This window comes from Megascapheus bottae, chromosome 10 (assembly GCF_031878675.1).
Source record: "Megascapheus bottae isolate mThoBot1 chromosome 10, mThoBot2.hap1, whole genome shotgun sequence".
In the NCBI taxonomy this organism is placed as follows: Eukaryota; Metazoa; Chordata; class Mammalia; order Rodentia; family Geomyidae; genus Megascapheus; species Megascapheus bottae.
The window spans coordinates 48204927-48223252 of NC_143518.1; the positions used below are offsets into that span (position 1 = coordinate 48204927).

General features: G+C 36.6%; 1 protein-coding gene across 1 annotated transcript in view; it reads left to right on the top strand.

Moving 5' to 3' along the window:
• Positions 1-18326, top strand: part of Ush2a (usherin) — a 606255-nt gene that overhangs the window by 502334 nt on the left and 85595 nt on the right. Inside the window, exons 58-59 of the mRNA XM_090341196.1 lie at positions 10499-10657; positions 12211-12373. Coding sequence (XP_090197322.1) covers positions 10499-10657; positions 12211-12373 — 322 coding nt within the window. The remainder of the gene's footprint in view (positions 1-10498; positions 10658-12210; positions 12374-18326) is intronic.

Consider the following 18326-nt stretch of genomic DNA (forward strand, 5'->3'; position numbering starts at 1 on the left):
ATACTTAATTAACTAGCAAAAGACCACAATTGGAAATGTTAAAATGGCAAAGCACCACTGAGTTCAAATCCTAGTACCATCACAAAAAACAAAAGAGAAAAGAAAAAGAGGAAAGAATAGAAAAAAAAGAAATGTATCCTTGCACAATAACATATAACATTCGCCTGTAGAATATATCCTTCACTCTGGCCTGCCTCAATCCTAGTAGGTACTTTTCTTTCCAATTTAGACTAAGAAAAGGATGTATAAAAGCTTACATATTAACTGTGTCCATTTAAGCAATGGTTAGTATATCTATAATATCCAGACCTGTCAATCTCTTAGTCTCTGCTGCATAAATCCATTATAGATACCTGTAATGTATGGAAAGATTAAAATCTTACACTTTTTCCTGGTGCCTAAAAGTATTTCTAAGTCAGTAAATAGCCAAGTGATTTTGACTTGTATATAATCTACAGTTGATTTTATTGGAAAGTACCTCATGCTGTGTTTTGATTTAGATCATAAAAGACATTATTTTTCTGTTCGAGAATATTCACAAATATATATTTTAAGCAGATAGAAAAGAAACTTATCCTAAGTGGAGGGAGTTAATGCATTCACAATCAGTTTTCTAAATATTTCTTATGTTCCCTGGCTTTCTGATGTGATTAAATCATAGACAGAGCTGAATAATGGGCCAAATAAACCATTACCATAGTTCCCAAATTCAAATGTTAGAATCACATAGAAAGCTAATACAAAAACAAATTCTAGATTTTTTTCCCTCACTGGTAATATTTGCATTTGAATTCAAGGCCTTGTGTTTGTTGGGCTGATACTCTACACTTGAGCCATGCCTCCAATGTGCTTTTTCTTGGTTATTTCGGGGATGGAATTTCAACCAATATTTCTACCAAGGCTAGCATTGAACCTTGATCTGAATCTCAGCCTCCTGAATAGCTACTATTATAAGCAAGAGCCACCATACCTGCTGTAACTGAGACTATCTGAAATCTCCCGCATAACTTTCCTATGCCACCAAGTTCAGTAACCATGAACCAAGAACCTGCTAAGCAAAAAACAGTCTCAATCAAGCAACTCCACTAATTCTCTGAAAAGATAAATTTAACCAATTTCCCTCAAATGTCCAAGCAAAAACAGTGGCTGACTAATGGATATTTTATATGCATTTTTGTGGCCTATCTAACACAGTAACTTTAGCCAAGAAAGTTAATATGAGAAAAAGGTCTACATGGTTGTTTGGCAACAGAAAAATTACATAGGCAGTAAGCTTGATTGTATTGTTCAGGTAGAGTTGCACTGGTATCAATAAACATTCTCTTAGTATATTGTTATAAATATGATTGCCAAAGTAGGTAAGGTTGAGAATATATGAGAATCCCCAAGGAAAATATTAACTGGTATACTGATCAAGAGTATTGTACACGAGACTTGTTATAATTTGCATTTGCTCCATACTTCTGTGTGTCAGTGACTTTGATAAATACTTCCTCTACCAATTCCAAGAAAATGTATCTATGTAAGAGGAAATTTGGATCTCAAAGAAATGACATAATATTCCCAGGCTAAGTCTACAGTCAGGATTTGCACCCAGGTTTGCTGTGTACCATGAACTTTAAAAATATTATTCTCTCGGGCTGGGGATTTAACCTAATGATAAAGTGCTTGCCTAGCATGCACAAAGACACAGGTTCAATTCCTCCATACCACATACAGAGAAAAAGCCGGAAATGATTCTGTGGCTCCAGTGGTAGAGCTCTAGCCTTGAGAAAGCCCAAGGACAGTGGTCAGGCCCTGAGTTCAAGTCCCAGGCCTGACAAATATATATTCATTCACTCATTTCTTCAGAAATTATACTGTATGAGTTCTAATCTCTACCTGTAGCATAACTCTTGAGTTGCATAAAACGTTTATTTTATTGCCCAAAGTCTTTCAGATGTGAGATGCATGAACTCTCTGGAAATCATAACCCACAGGACCAAGAAACAGAGACAGACATGTGGGTGAAAAGCAAATGATTCTTGGAGAATGAAATGTGACTAAGACCAGAAGAATTAATTGTGGGAAATAGTGAAAAACCAACTTACCAACAATTCTCTCCTTCTGTGTGAAGGAACTGGTAACCAAAAATCTCTTCATCCCCATCTGGAGATGCAGGAGAAACAGACAGGCCTTGCTAAAAGCAGGGTCCAAGGGAAGGAAGATTCTAGTTAGGTAAGGGGTCTTTTCCCAAATGTCTGCAAAGAGATTGACTATTCAGGGACTATGTAAACTTCCTTCAGCATTCTCCAGCCTTCCCCCATCTCAGATCCTGCTCCATTTTACTTTGCTTAGTCATTACCTGATAAATGTCAGTGGGAATATTACTAAAAATTTTAAAAAATGTTAAAATTTCTACTCTTTGTATAACATTTGCACTTGCAAATCAACTAATATTGAAGCAGCGTATCTTTATGTTTTCAGAGTTAAGGAAGGGACAAAGTGATGTTTATGCTTCTACAAATTATCATGCAGCAAATGTACATAATTTTTGTATGTCCTGCTGCTTAAAATTTTTTTTCCTACTAAAGCCCACTTCTGTCTTTACATTAGCTCAGCCACACACACAAACACCACACACATACACAGACACATACACACACACATACACACACACACACAAAGAGGAAGGGAGGGAGGGAGGAAAAATAAAGAAATTCTTTTGTAAAGACAAATAGAATACATACTTACATCTTCAAAAGGAAATATTGGTTTCTATGTGGAATGAGTCCCACTAGTTAGTTTTCCTGAGGCCTTGAGCCATCTTCACAATGTCTCTAAAGTTCAAGATCCTCATTTATAAGAGACTTGTAATACAGTAATAATGGAAATAGTGATTTAATAATAGTGATATCAATTCCACTGTTGTTATATAGCAAGTGTGATAGCATGATAACACATGCTATCCTTACAGATCCCTACAGATGCTGGTCACTATTGTTTGAACTTAGATGACATATAAATCTGCTATACCACTCAGGCCATTTTGAGTTCAACTAAGCTTCGTGCTATTTATTTTAAAGGTGGCATCTAATAAGCTCTGCTCTTTAGGCTAACCTTGAACCTCCATCCTCCAGATCTCAGCATCCCACTGAGCTACAATTATAGGTGAAGCTCAGCTCAACTTACTCTTAATCGTTCTTTTTTTTCTTTACCTTTTACTAGCTCCCTGAACATTGAGTCCAGACTTACTTAAAGGAGAACAAAGATATATGTTGTCTTAATGGTTGGAAAATTATGGGAAATTAAGAAGCAAAGACTTCACAGTGTATAAATGGTTTATTCAGGAAAAGAATAGAGATAGATAACCCTGCTGTTTCAGAATCTAAACATTCAAAATTATTTAAACTCTGAAGATAATAATGAGCCCTTCTAATTTATCAAGATGATGACTTTATTTTGAACTATCCTAGCCCTTAATCATGTTCTAATTAACAATGTCATTGTATTCAACATGCACTTTTTCTCTGTAAGGACGGTGAGTTATTTAAGTTTAATGCATAATATTGAAATACTGGTGCTTTCCCTTTCACATTTATCTTTTAGTCCATTAAAGAATTGGCAACAATGTTTCTGCTGAGAAATCATTTTAATTAATATTGCTTAGGGATATAAACTCTTTTTATTAATCAAATTTTGATTAAAAGCAAGCTAGCCACAATATGGCCTATCTATAGACATTAGATATCTTGGCATCCAGAGAGAGCCTCAAGTAATGTTTTGAATGAAATACTAGTTCTTTACATTTAAAAGTGAAATTCAGCTTTTAGGCATCCTGGGACTTCTGAGCCCTGGAACTCAGAGCCCTTCTATCATCACTTGTCTTTTTCCATGTTTGTTTGTTTATTAATTATATTTATTTATTTGTGCCAATAGTGATGCTGGAAGTTAGGGCCTTGTGCATTTTCTTTCACCTTTGGGTGCTGTACCATTTGAGCCACGCTTGACTATAGTTCCAGGGTCATTTCATTTGCATTTCAAAGCCCTATGGGCTATAATTAATTTGCCTTCTGATCAATTGATTATTGTATTCATTTATCTAAGAGAAATAGTTTATTGATTTTCCCATTGGTAGTCAAAGCAGGGTACGAGTTCTTAAGAAGATTAAAGCATTGTCCTATGCCTCTACACACACACACACACACACACACACACACACAGTACTCCTACCTTCTGTTGAGGAAGACTGAAACCATAACTACTATGCACCCTGTGTCAGATCTCCATACAGTTGGTACGGAGCTGTTCAAGAGTGCCCTGCTTCATTTCTTTACCCTCTATGGACCTAAGCAAGACCATCCTTCTTGCAGAAAGGAGAATTATGGTCAGTGTCTTAAAAACACTGTTTTAAGTGTGACCTGTGTTTTGAAGCAACTGCACCTATCAAACTAAATTACCCATTATTTTCTTAGAATTACTCCTGAGCCAGCTCAAAAAAAAAAAAACCAAAAAAGATTTTAAAAAGGCTTGTATGATTGACTTGCCCCGTTGTAAAATATGCACCTGCTGTGAAATGAAGCCACAGCGAGAAAAAAAAAGTTGAATAATTTAACTTTTTTTTATTTGTAAAGATAATCAGGGTTTTTCTGATTACATCTTAACTTCATAAATGTTAAATAACCTATCAGCATCTAGTTGTTGTAAATTATGAAAAGGAGCATTGTAAGGAATATTAACAGACGAAACTCTTGTTCTTTAGTGAACACGAAAATGTGTTATGGCAGCTTGTCATTGTGGGACTGGTAACTTTGACACCAAATAACAAAACTGCCATTTGCACTTAGGGTAAATTGGTTCACTTGAGCTTCTGAGCCTCCTCTGGCTCTGACATAAATTTATGAACTCTGGAACTAACCAAGTCTCATGGCTTCCCATCTGACTCTCACAAATATGCCCATTTCATTTTATTTTGGCATCAGAATGCCAGGAGGTTTGGTCATTGAAGACTCCCCGCAGATGGTGTGTCGGATGTACAGAGACACAGGAGACATAACAAGTCACCGTCCTGCAAATTCTGACAGTGGAGGGACCCTGATCCTGAGTGCCTGTCAATCCTGGATGTATTCACAACTTAACCAAGCATTGTCCTTTTCTTCAACTCTCCAAAGGGATACAGAAAGGACAGTTATTGCAAATTAACCACAACACAAAAAGCACATTGCCCAGTGTCGTGTTTTGGCTCACCTGGGCAGAATTCTATACCAAGATTATGTCTATATCTGATACACTGGAAATGTAGTTTTGCTCTTTGACTCCCATTCCCTAGGAATTTTGCCCTTTTCGGTGTTATCTCTACGGGTGTTTTGCTCAAGGCTAGTCCTCTATCTAGCACTTGAGCCACAGCTCCACTTCTAGCTTTTAGATGGTTAATTAGACATAAATGGGTCTCATGGACTTTCTTGCTGGAGCTGGCTTTGAACTGGAATCCTTCGATCTCAGCCTCCTGAGTAACTAGGATTACAGGCATGAGAAACCAGCACTGGCAGAATGCTGTTCTTTTCAACAGAGAAGTTTCCTTTTGTAGTATAGATGGTCTGGAAGCAGACTCCAGTCTGTACAAACTATGAAGCCAGGGTAAACTAACTTTGGATGAATTAGTGAGAAAACTACTAAACATAACTACAGAACACCATCATAGAGTTGTAACTTGATCATGTCCAAACACATACCAGAAATAAAGATAGAAAACAAAAATGTCATTAGAAAGCCATGAGCTTGAATGGATACAGCACTGATTTGTAGTTGGAACAGTAACTTTGTATGAAAGATGAGTTCAGAAGTATTTGAGGTATGTGAGGACAGGGTGATAATTGGGTTTCTTTGTGTGTGTGTGTGTGTGTGTGTGTGTGTGTGTGTGTGTGTGTGTTGTGCTTTATTTCATTTCATCTTGTAGGGTGTCAGTCATTTGTTTTGGCACTTTCTCTGTTACAAGAGTGAGTGCTTTAAGAGGCATGTATTTTGTAATGCAATCTTCACAACATTCCATGAAGTAGCTCTTGGTGCCTTTGCTTTGCAGAAAAAGGCTTAGAGAGGTTATTTAATGTACCCAGTGGTCACTCAGGAAACAAAGTAGCGGAAGGGCCTGAATGATTCTGCCATGTGGTTTGCCTGGTTCAATAAGATGATGACGTAATTTTCCTACATCTGTATTTGTCAAACTTTTTACCTAATCCACCCACTAGGAAACAAAAGAAGACAGAATGAACATGCAATCTCAGGAGATATGAAACCACCCTAAAGCAATTGCCATGGCTTACCATTTAAAGTCTTGCTAGTTATCTTAAAGTTCATGCAAACCTTGGGTTATATTCCAATGTATATGTAGCATCATTCCCCCCTGCAAAAAAAGTAAGGTTACACAATTTATCCCCTAGGGAAGTGGTTTTCCATTAATATAACTTGCTAAAGTGTGATGGACTGTTATAGCCCATGTGAAGCTGTACAGAAAACCAACTTTTTCCACAGGTTCAATGCTCAAGCAACTCTTCTCTTTATCCCATTTGTATGTGGATACAAATCTTTTTAAATTTTATTGTCTACTGCTTTACTAATGCTGTCAGGATAAAGATAAGGAGAAAGTTATGTTGCAAATTAAGAGAACTCCTGATTCCTTCTTTAGCCCTGCTCACTAATTGAACCTTGCTTGCAATTGCTGTTGTTGTTGGGGTTAGTTAACTGGGGTTTGACTTCAGGGTCTCACAGTTGTTTGATGTGATTATTTTGCTGGCATTCTAGTACGTGAGCCTTTCCTCCAGCTATTGGTTAGTTAGAGTTGAAGTCTAGTAAACTTTTTGGCTTGAGCTGGCCTTGAACCACAGTCCTGTATCTCAATTTCCTGAGTAGACAGGATTACAGTCATGAATCACTGGTGCCCAGTAAATACAGAATTATTTATTACCTGACACTGCCAAATGTGTCATTGGCCAAGCCATAGTGAATGTATCTTAAAGCAACAGCAAGTGAAAAAAAATTAAGTTGTCTCTGAAGAACCATATGCACAACACTTGTGAACACAAGGGTCTATCAGCATGAAACTGTTCTTCAGTCTTCCAGTTGCTACACCCTGAGGCAATATTAGGATTTTTAACTCTACAACAGTTTTACCAAAGCTCTAATATTTGCTATATATATAATTTTCTTATCTCAGATATTTTAGGAAGAAAAGCCATTCAATTTTTGTAGACAAGGAAAAAATGAGATTCTGCCAATTTTCTTGGCCCAGATAGGAAATTGAAATGTCTCCAAATTTTTTGCACATCAAAATCATATTCCAGGAGCAATTCTATGTTTGTTCATATGCCCCATTATTCTTATTCTAGGTGCACATGAAAATGTCCAGATATGTTTTTCTCAGATTAGAAAACTTGACATTCAAAACATTGAAGATCCACCTGTAATTTGCTACTTGCATTGATGATCCTGACTGATCCATTATTTGTTTCTCTGCAGATAATTGATTTTAAGAACTAATATGGCTGTCTGCATATATGTTGGCTCAAAGCTAACCTAATTATTTTCTCCTACTATCCTAATTCTAAATGCCCTTTTCAAGAGAAAACATAGCATAAAAGGGATTAGCTTTGGGCACAGGCTTGCAGTCAAGCCAGACAAGTACTGTGCAATCTGAACTAAATGGTTTGACTTCTTTGAGCCTTTGTACCTTCATCTTTAAAAAAAGGTTACTGTCTGTCAGGCGCTGTGGTGCATGCCTGTAATCCTAGCTATTCAGGAGGCTGAGAACTGAGGATCAAGGTTCAAAGCCAGTCCAGACACTATAGATAGAGTGACTCTTATCTCTAATTAATCACTAGAAAATGGAAGGTGGGGCTGTGTGGCTCAGGGGTATGGCAGTAGCCTTGAGCTGAAGAGCTCAGGGAAAACTCCCAGGCCCAGAGTTCAAGCCTCATTGCCGACAAAAAAAAATTACTGTCAAGTATTGTATTAATTCATTCATTCATTCATTTAATATGTGTTAAGTGGCTGCTTTGTACTGAAAGCTGGTACATGGAGAGAAGAATACTCCTGACTTTATGTGATTGGCATTCTTGTCTTCTTGTGTAGAAAGAAAAAAAAAAAAACATACTTTCTGCCTGGCCTACCACAGAGGTGCAGTGCCTCACTCTTCTTGTTTGTATCATGGAAATGCTATGTTAATATTCCAGTTGCTTACAAACTGGTCTCTACTGACTGTCTTTTGTATTTTCAATCCATCGTCTACTTGCAAGTAAGGTGAGCTTCCCTAAATACACATTAGTACTTATTAACACCTTCAAAGTTCCTTTGTTGCTGATTATACATGAAGCCTACATTTCTTCTTTTAAAAAATCACCAATAAAATGCAATGCTCGTTTGTGTTCGAGAGTAAAGAAAGCAGTCTACTCTATGGGCCTTATTCTGAGGCTCTGAGCTGATGCATTTGGGGATGTCATTAAGTGAATGAAGAAACCCAGAAAGAATGGATTGGACAGAGGAAAATTTACACAACTCTATTTGGGACCTTCCACTGAGATCTCTTTGAAGGGTCTCTTTGGCATAGAAATAACCAGTACACTGTTGAAAATCTGATATTTTTGAGACACATAAAGCATTTATGAGCATTTATTTATGAGACATAAAGAATTTAGACTAGTGATCATAGTTCAACCTATTAAGACAATGTAACAGATAATTTGGAAAACATGTTCTACGTGGAAAAAGAGAAGTTCTACATCTGGGTGCAAAATTCAGCATCATCTGTCCCCTTGCTAGAGGAAAGAATTGATGTCCTTGAACATCTTTGAAGGCTCTGCATTGATCTCTGCCCTACTCAGAATCCTTCACATCTTCAGGTGTACCGACTCTTCTAGCACTTCTGCCTCAGAGCCACGTCTACAAAAAGCAAATGTGTATTTCTTTCTCCCCCCATTTCTTATTTTAAATCATTTATTGTGATATAATTTGCAAAGAGCTTGCTGTCTTCAGTCATTCAAACAATGGAGTACATTTCTTCTGACAAAGACAGAGGTAAGCTAAACAAAAAATCAGCTCACTGAATTTTCTCTCATTGCCTCACATCTGAGGTAGGAACTTAGTTTCCATTCATCCAGAGCAGTGGCCCCCAGAGATTTAATCAGTCAGCCCCCCAGTAATGACAGCTGGGTGGGTGAGGTTGAATGTCAGAGTCAGTCTATCAAATCAGAAGTATTCTTGCTCTCATTGTCTATGGCAGTTATCCTGCTCTTTTCTGCTGACTTGTGGTGGACTCATTCAGAGAGTCATAGATGAGTTAGCCAGGTTAGACTTGCAGCAATTCTGCAGGACATCTATATCATTATCGTCATAGATGCTCAAGCTGTGAGCACTTGCAACAGTATCAGAGAAAAGATGGGTTTTTCTTCTGTCAAATAGGAAATAACGGAGCTGAATGGATCACATTTCATTATATGACTTTCGTCTCTCTTGGGTCATTGAGTCTAGTATTCTTTCCTCTGTGATGCTGTCTGAAGACAAACTTGTTAAGCACAAACCCATAAATGTTTTAAGCTTTCAGATCAATGAGATGATTTCATAGGAAACTCTGTGCTATTCTTCATTCGAAGTTTCTCTTGGATCCTCTAAATGTATGCATGTTCTGCATTTTCCACGTGATCAAATAAAACTCCACAGGCATGGAATTCCATGTCTAAGATTACATATAGGCTAACATGGCAAGACTTTCTTTCTCTAGAAAACTGGTAAAAATGACAGTTATTGAACCCAAATTTAATATTTATTTAAGGTCTATAAGTCTCCCTGACAGAGTGGACTCTCCTGCCTCAATAATGCTGGGGGAATTCTCTTGGTAGTCTGTGATTTGGAAACTTTTATAGGTGATTATGTTAGAGATCTATGTCAAACAGGATACATATACATGCTCCAATGAAAAATAATTGTCATTAGAAAAACCAGTGTTGTTGGTGGTTTTTTTTCAATCTTAATGTACTTTAAAAGTAAATAAACCCATGAAACACATACGATGCCACTTCTAATTGCCCTGCATTTTAAGTAAACTGTGTCTTCTTTTGATTTACCCATAAAGAAATCTTCGGAGAGATGATATATGTTATTTGTTTGTTTCTGTTTTTTTCTCACTTTAACATGTATTTTTTTGTTCCTCTCAGCAAAATTCCTGATTTGCTTCAAATATTGTTAAAATAGCTTAGTAAAAGGCCAAACACAATCTAAGTATTCATGTGGTTTTATGTGACGTTCCTAAAATAAGACTGTCATCATAGTTTTAGATGAGTAATATATATTCCTTACTTTTGGAATATACATTATACTACTTTGCAACTTCAATGATCTGTAGCTTCTAGTTGCTCTATTCAGCAGTTACGTGATTTTTAATTATAATATTTAAGTATATATTATTCTCAAAGGACAATTACTCAACATCTTGTATAGCATATGCCTTTCTCACTCTTTCTCTCTTTCAAAGGGCATCGGATTCCCCAAATTCCTGTGGAGTACAATGTCTTGCTCAATGTTGGCAGTGTGACACCTCTGACTTTCTCTGTTGGTCACTCTCAGTCAGCCCTTCTGGAAAAGTTGTCTCCATTTACACAGTATCAGATACGGATACAAGCATGTCAAAATGGTGAAAGTCTTTTAAACACTCAACCTGTGCTTGCATGAAAAATTATTTCATATTATTTTTCATTAAAAAAGAATGGATTCTCAGTTCAAATACAATGACTAGCATTTCATTTATTATCTGTAGTGGACTGTTTACCCAGAAAAATCAGAGCCTGGAATCAAGTGAAGAATTATGCATTTCTGCACATTAAATCATGAATATTTAAATATATTAAAGTGGTGGTTTTGTAAAGTCTTGTTTTATAAGGCCCTTTAAAAGAAAAACACCCAGCTCACACAAATAATCCATTGGTAATATAAAACAAAATGGGTATTACAAAAATGTCATGGGAAATGTATTCAACTTTGATTTTATTTAAATTTTATTCAGGAGGAGGGGAAAGAAGAGGTTATTTAAAAGTTGTGCCACACTTAAATGAATTGTATATGTTTTACAGTGCTTCTCTGAACTCTGTGTCATATACTTAAATGGCTACCTTGACTTTCAGGACTCAGGAAAAATTATCATCTATCTGTGTTATCTTAAGGAGGCATTACCCATCTCCTCCTTCACACCTAGTGGATGCTGGGGTAAATGTAAACTAAGATTTGGGATAGGAGAGCAGGGAATTGTAAAAAAAAATATTCATTAATTAAAGCCACTATTTAGCTCCATATTGTATAAAATATAAAGATTGATATTACCATATTATATGTGTCTGTGTGTATATGTACATGGATGGATGGCTGTGTGTAGCTATTACAGACACATGTGTATGTGTGTGTCCATAGCTATTAAATACTAAGTTTAAAGAAAGATGTAACTCAGTATCATACCAGACATTTTTCTTCATCTTAAAGAAATTGAAATGCTTGTATTACAAGTCCTAGGGCGTGACCTTGCAAAGGAAATCCAGTTTGTATGGAGTTGGTTAGGATTTAAAGCTTGCAGTGTTGCTATTCTGAACGATTAGAAACTGGGAATCATCTTCTCCCTACAATGGCTCTTTTATTGGAAGAGTTTTACTTTCCCCAAAGCAGTCTTCAACTGATCAACATAGAAATCATTTTAAATTAATAGTTTCTTCATTTAAAGGCAAAGTTAATTTCTAATCTTTATATCCCTGAAACTGTGCTATGGAGATAAAGTATCCTTCCAAACAATTGATTCCTATTTGTTTGAAGATTTAAGATTAGTTTAAAATGTTAACAAAAGTAAAATATTATTAAAAATATACAAAATGTATGGGTCATGAATACAGTAGCAGAATGCTAGCTAGAATGATTGCAATGAACTATAGAAAGTCAGCTCAGATGAGCAGATACTCTGTTGCATCTCCTTTATTAATCTGTGGTTAATTCATAGGCCATCCACACATAGCTCCCTTTACAGTTGTTCAGATATTACAGAGAATTATAGGATGGTTCTAAAATCTGAATAGAAGTATGCAAATAAAAGTTCAAGTTTACAAAACTCTCGTTCCTCTTCTACATGCATATGTAACGCTGGTTGGCCAATGTACTACTTCTCTCCATTTTTTGACAAGTTACTAGAGCTCTCTGTTATTTTCCCAGGAAGTTGTGGCGTTAGCAGTAAGATATCTGTGACAACCTTGGAAGCAGTCCCCGAGGACCTCCCTACCCCAGTTCTCAAGGTGCTGGGGCCATCTTGCATAGTGATTAAATGGGTGCCACCTACAAAGCCAAATGGAGTCATCCTCAAGTACTTTCTGTACAGGTAAGACATGACCATCAGGACTGTGTCCTCTGCCAGGACTGTAAGTAGACTGGAATACATGTCTGCTTCCACAAAGGAAGTCCCTATGTTGGGGAACACCTGCTGGTGAACACTAGAACAGATGCTAGAGACTTCTACATGTTACCCAAGGGAAAAAGTCATGCTGCGACTGTACAACCTTCCTGCTTGAGATTTCTTTGCGCCACAGCCCTCACAGCTTCTTTTGGGGGCATTCCTTCAAAGGCTCACTGGTGAAGAGAAAGGAGCATGATCTCATGAGAGGAGCAGATTCTGGGAGATAGGGGCTTAATTCTAATCTTTCTCTCACTATTATTAATTATTATTATTATTATTATTATTATTAAGCCATTGTTCAAAGTTCCAATAGGACATGTCGATTTAGGAGTGCACTCTATCACGATCAAGGTAAGCCCTGCCATCGCTACCTATGTAGAGGTGAGAGGGCTGTTTCTCATCCCCTACACCTTTTGTATGCACAGGGCCGTCCTCAAGCACCAGCCACTCTTCACTTTCCATTCCATTTCAATGAGTCTCCCCTTGACTCATGAAATAGTGTAACCTATAGCTTATTTTCCCCATTATGTGCAAAATTTATTAAGCAAATGAGAAGAAGGGAATCAAAGGGGAAATGAGGAAAGCAGGAAGAGAGGGACTGAGGAAAGAGTAGGATAGTGGGAGAATAACTGAGAGGAATGGTGAAGGGAAGAGATCAGAAAAGATAGAAACTGAATGGAGCAGTAGGTAGAAGGAAGAAAAAGAAATACACAATCCCAGGGGCAAAACCCTGCCAACAGAGAGCTTGTGGGATAGCAAAAAATCAGCTACGCAGCCAGCTCATACCTGTAATTCCAGATACTCAGGAGGCTAAGAGCTGAACATCCTGGTCCAAAGCCAGCCAGGCAAGAAAGTCTATGAGACACTTATCTACAATTAACCACTAGAAAACCAGAAGTGGTGCTGTGACTCAAAGTGGTAGGTCACTAGCCTGGAGCAAAAGAGCTCAGGGACAAACAGCGAGGCCTTGAGTTCAAGCCCACAAACTCCCACCCCACACACACCAAAAGAAGAAAACCAGTTGTACCATGTTTTCAGATTGCAAACTGAAAAAGCATGTTCATCAGTCACAGGAATCCCAGATATTTTCCCTCAGTTCCCCATCCTCTGATTCCAATTTCACATCCTTTGTCTCTCCAGCAGTCTCTCTCTTTTGCTTGATCTCTAATGCCCTCAACTCCCGTGAACACTTCCTTTAAGCTTCTCAACTAACTATAGACATTGAAATCCTTTGATTCAGACCCATCTTCAGCAATGAACTAAAGGTTTATAGGGAAATATATGCATTAGGAAAAGAGAAAGTACTATTGCTTTCCTGGTTATGTAAATGACACTACCAGAAATGAGCAGAGCCAAATTACTTCTCAGCCAACATTGATTTGAAGGTGACTATTTCTAATTCAAATACACAGGAACATGTAAAAAAAAATAGTGGCTAATGTGAATATGCATTTTAGGCTAAGCACATCAGGGAAAGCTCTAAAGTGCCCACCCTTTTGAAATAGTTTCCTTTCGTCTACTTAATGCTAATTGTAGGAGAAAAGCACATCCAATTCTTATTCTGAATAAAGGGAAATAAAGTATCTGTTAGCAACTAGGACTTGGCTTCACTCTGTTGGTTTTGTAAATAAAGCTCATGATTATAGTGAGTATTCCAGGATAGCAGGGGAGAAAAAAAAAACAGGAAATACAATGCAGAAAGCTCGCCTCCATGAAAAATACTGTAAATTGAATTTGACAGCACTTGATGGCATTTGATTATTCTAGTCACAGGCAAACAATGATATAAAGAGTAATATGAAACAGAATGTGTTACTGCCTAGCAGACTCAAAAGCAATAAACCTTCCTGCAATGTGACACAATCACTTCACAATCATAATTGTAGCCTGTTTGATACCTTTGAGTACAGCAGAAGGGCACTGACTGACATAGATACATTTTGTTTTTTATTTAAAGTGAAATGAAAATGGCTCACTGGGGCTCCAGATACAATCGTTCTGTTCACCTACATAGGCATGAATCACTTGGTAGTTATTTCCACTGAAGTTTAAATGTGCTTAGACAACAACAATATCAAATTTTTCTTAGATAGCAGCAAAAAAAAACCCTCAGAAATTTGTAAGGACAGAAATAGAATGTAGACGCAGAGTTCTTTTTCACTGGGAAACTCCAGAAGGCTCCTGATAGACTTAGAGCCACACGTCTGCAGTATTTTTAAGACGATGGTGGCAGGTCATTTCTGCTTCATCGTTAGCCCCTTCTTTCTCTATCATAACCAGAGGAAATAACATTTCACTAAAGCCAGTGACATAGTTTGGCCTATGCAGATCATTTCATTAAAATTGTGGGAAACAAACTTGCCAATCTCACTTTGAAAGCTGTCACTCTTCTTACTGACATACCCCCTCCCTCTTATCCTCAAGAATTCTGTTGTTTTAATAATACCTCCATAAAGCTTGTTATGACTGAGCCCGACTTCCTCTTTATGACTTCAAGCACAACACAAAATGGGCTAGTCAGGACAAATTATCAATATGATTGTTCTGGTTTAGTTTAACCTGTTAACTAACTGCTTTGTTGGCAATATGTGAATCACAAATGAATGATTTTTCATTCTCCATTTTGATTAAAAAATAGGGACAGAGGGGCCGGGAGTTTGGCCTAGTGGTAGAGTGCTTGCCTAGCATGAACGAAGATCCGGGTTCGGTTCCTTGGTACCAAATACATAGAAAAATGCCACAAATGGTGCTGAGGCTCAAGTGGTAGAGCTCTAGCCTTGAGAAAGTCCAAGGACAGTGCTCAGGCCCTGAGCTCAAGCCCATGACTGGCAAAAAAAAATAGGGACAGATTTTAAATTAGCATTTGGAAATCTGTTTCTTGACAGGGAATAGAGAAAGCAAAAATAGACTTGAAAGAAAAAAAAATAGACTTGAGCATTTACTTCCACATTACTGTCAGTTGGGTTCAGATGAATCTTTGGAATTCCACTATCCAACATCTATTAATATTGAAGTTTTCTACTTATATTTTCACCTCCATAGAAGAAATTATGTTGACTATGCTGATGTGTTTGTTGTTAATTTGTGTATGCTCTTTATTTGTTAAGGAAAACTCTCCTTTTGTAGTTACATTTAAAATAACACATGAATAATTTCCTCCTACATGTTTTAAATCATTGGTCATATCTTTAATAGTATACATACAGATAACAAAGTTGATTAGACTTCTAACCCCTTTAGTTTACACACAAACACACACACACACACACACACACACACACACACACACCATCATCCTACAATTTGCTAGTATATACTACAACGTTCACTATTAAGCTTCTTAGGCTTACAAAATGTCTATTTTATTTTATTTATTTTTTATAATTTTTTATTTTAATGTATATTGGGATTACAGTTATATTTGCCAGATAGAAGGTGCATTAATTCTCACACATTGATATCCCTTCTTATGTTTTGGTTCCCATTTCCTTCCCCCCACCTCCTCCCCTCATTTTTCCCTCCTATTTCAAATAAACAAGTGTACATCTGTATAATATACCAGGTAACAGAGTGGGATACTGTAACAAAATGAGATTAACCAAAGGGCAACACAAGAGAAGACCGAAAAACATGGTACATTAAGAATAACAGTCACTCATAATTAAGCTCTTGTTTCCATGTCCTGGAGGTCCATTAATTAGGCCTCACCTTATATGGCCTTATGTATCTAGGGTTTGAGCTATTGTAATCCTCTGCTAGGAGAGTTCTAGATGTGTGTTAATTATTACAGATGAGGGAAACCATTGAGCCTATGTTCCTTTGGGTCTGGCTTACTTCACTTAATATGATTTTTTCCAAGTCTTTCCATTTCCTTACAAATGAGGTGATGTCATTCTTTCTGATGGCAGCATAGAATTCCATTGTGTATAAATAGGAAGTGGCTCTGTGGCTCAGGTGGTAGATCATTAGCCTTGAGCTGAAGAGCTCAAGGACAGTGCCAAGGCCACACAACCAACAAAAAAAAAAAGAGAGAGCTGATCCTGCCAACATTTTTATGTCTTGTTTCTAAATAAGTTAATTTTGATTTCAGGAATGAGATAAGAATCACGGGTTTTCATTTGAAAAAAAAACCTAATTTGACAATACTATTTTATTAATTACTAATTTGTAATGCCACTCATGCAAAACTCCTATACAACATTTGTTCTCTTTAAGAAAGTTTGTTTCATTTATGGTAAGCAATAACCAGTAGATCCTGTTGATGAAGATATTACAATTGAGTAAAATTAACGGAATAAGCAAAATTTGCAGCATAATATGCGTAAGGTTGAAACTTATCATTTGCTCAGCAAATTTTAGATAGGCTTAATGGGAGATCTTGGGAGACTTTAAATGACCAAGAGTTAGAAACGTAAGGTTTTAATTCAGAGGCAATGCAAAAGTAAACAAAGACAATGAAATGAGTCTGGAATTTGTAATCGAAGGAGGTGATTTTGGTCACTAACCAGAGATCTTAGATATCACATGATTCTTTGATTTCTATTATTTATGTTGGGTTACATGAAATAGAATATAATTAGAATTAAATGAAATAGAATAAAATAAATAAGAAGAAAACCTAAATGTTTTGTGCATAGCCTTGCTTTAGGAAAACATACCTGGCAAATGTAAATCTATAGTTAAGGACAAAAAAGAGGTTTTTGGTATTGAATAAAGCAGATTATTTTGAAATGAGATTCCCCAGCTTAGACTGGAATATATAAATATACCAGGCATGAAGGTCACTATTTTGGCCTCTTATTCCTCTTCCTATGTGTCTCCCTTTTTATCTTTCTTTTACTCATTTTGTTGAGAAATAAATATTTACCAAAATTCAAAAAAAGGAGATTGCATATCTGTATGCCTAACATGAGGCTGGTTTTTTAATAAATAGAATTTTTATCATTGATATGTACAGGGGAAATGTTTAGATTATTAGAAACCAGAGTAATAATAATAACAGTATTTATCTTTTAATGATAGATTATTTAAGATTCTTTTAAATAATTCTATTGTTCATGAACAACTTCAAATTTATTTTCATAATCAAAAAAGTATGTAATATAGTAAAGACAAAATCAAATCTAGGTGAAAAAATATATAATTCCTCTTCTTTTTGTTGTTATTTTCACATTTTCCTCTGTGGTCATCATCGCTTTCTGTATCACCAGTTACCTTAACAGAAAGAACTTAATATAGAACTTTATAACTAGTTATAGTTATATAACTAGTCTTAATAACAATTTTATAACTAGTTACTATTTATTTAATTGGTACCTAGTTATAAATTTGTTAACTAGAAAAAAAGGATAAAAAGAGGATTCTAAGATAGCATGTAGAGAAAGAGCCACCATCCTTAGGCTGAGCAAGCAAAGTGGTGAGAATTACTAAACCATATCAATTCAGAAGGCAGTGTCTTAAGTACCACTGAAGTTGATGTCTGGAAAGTTAGCAAGAAGATATATTGGTCTCAGGTGTAGAAAACATTGCATCATGGGAACATCTACCACTATCAAAAAAAGAATTGCTACTTCCTTGAGGGAAACTCATTGTTGGATAAATGCTAATCAAACTCTAAGAGAGCCAGCTTCTTCCCTTTGACTTCTTGATCACTCTTGGGTGCCCCCTATTGGCAAAGTCCAATAAGTTGGAAAAGCACTCTCATAAAAACCTCAATTTAGAAGGATTAGGCTGACAGCAGGTACATGTTTCCAGTTAGATTGCCAAGTTTCCTAGAAACTTGATGCCTTTTTATCTTCCGGTTCCACACACACCTTGCTTCAAACTGTACTCCTGATGTAATACCATTGTTCTATGCTTCACTAGGTTCTGAGAGTGT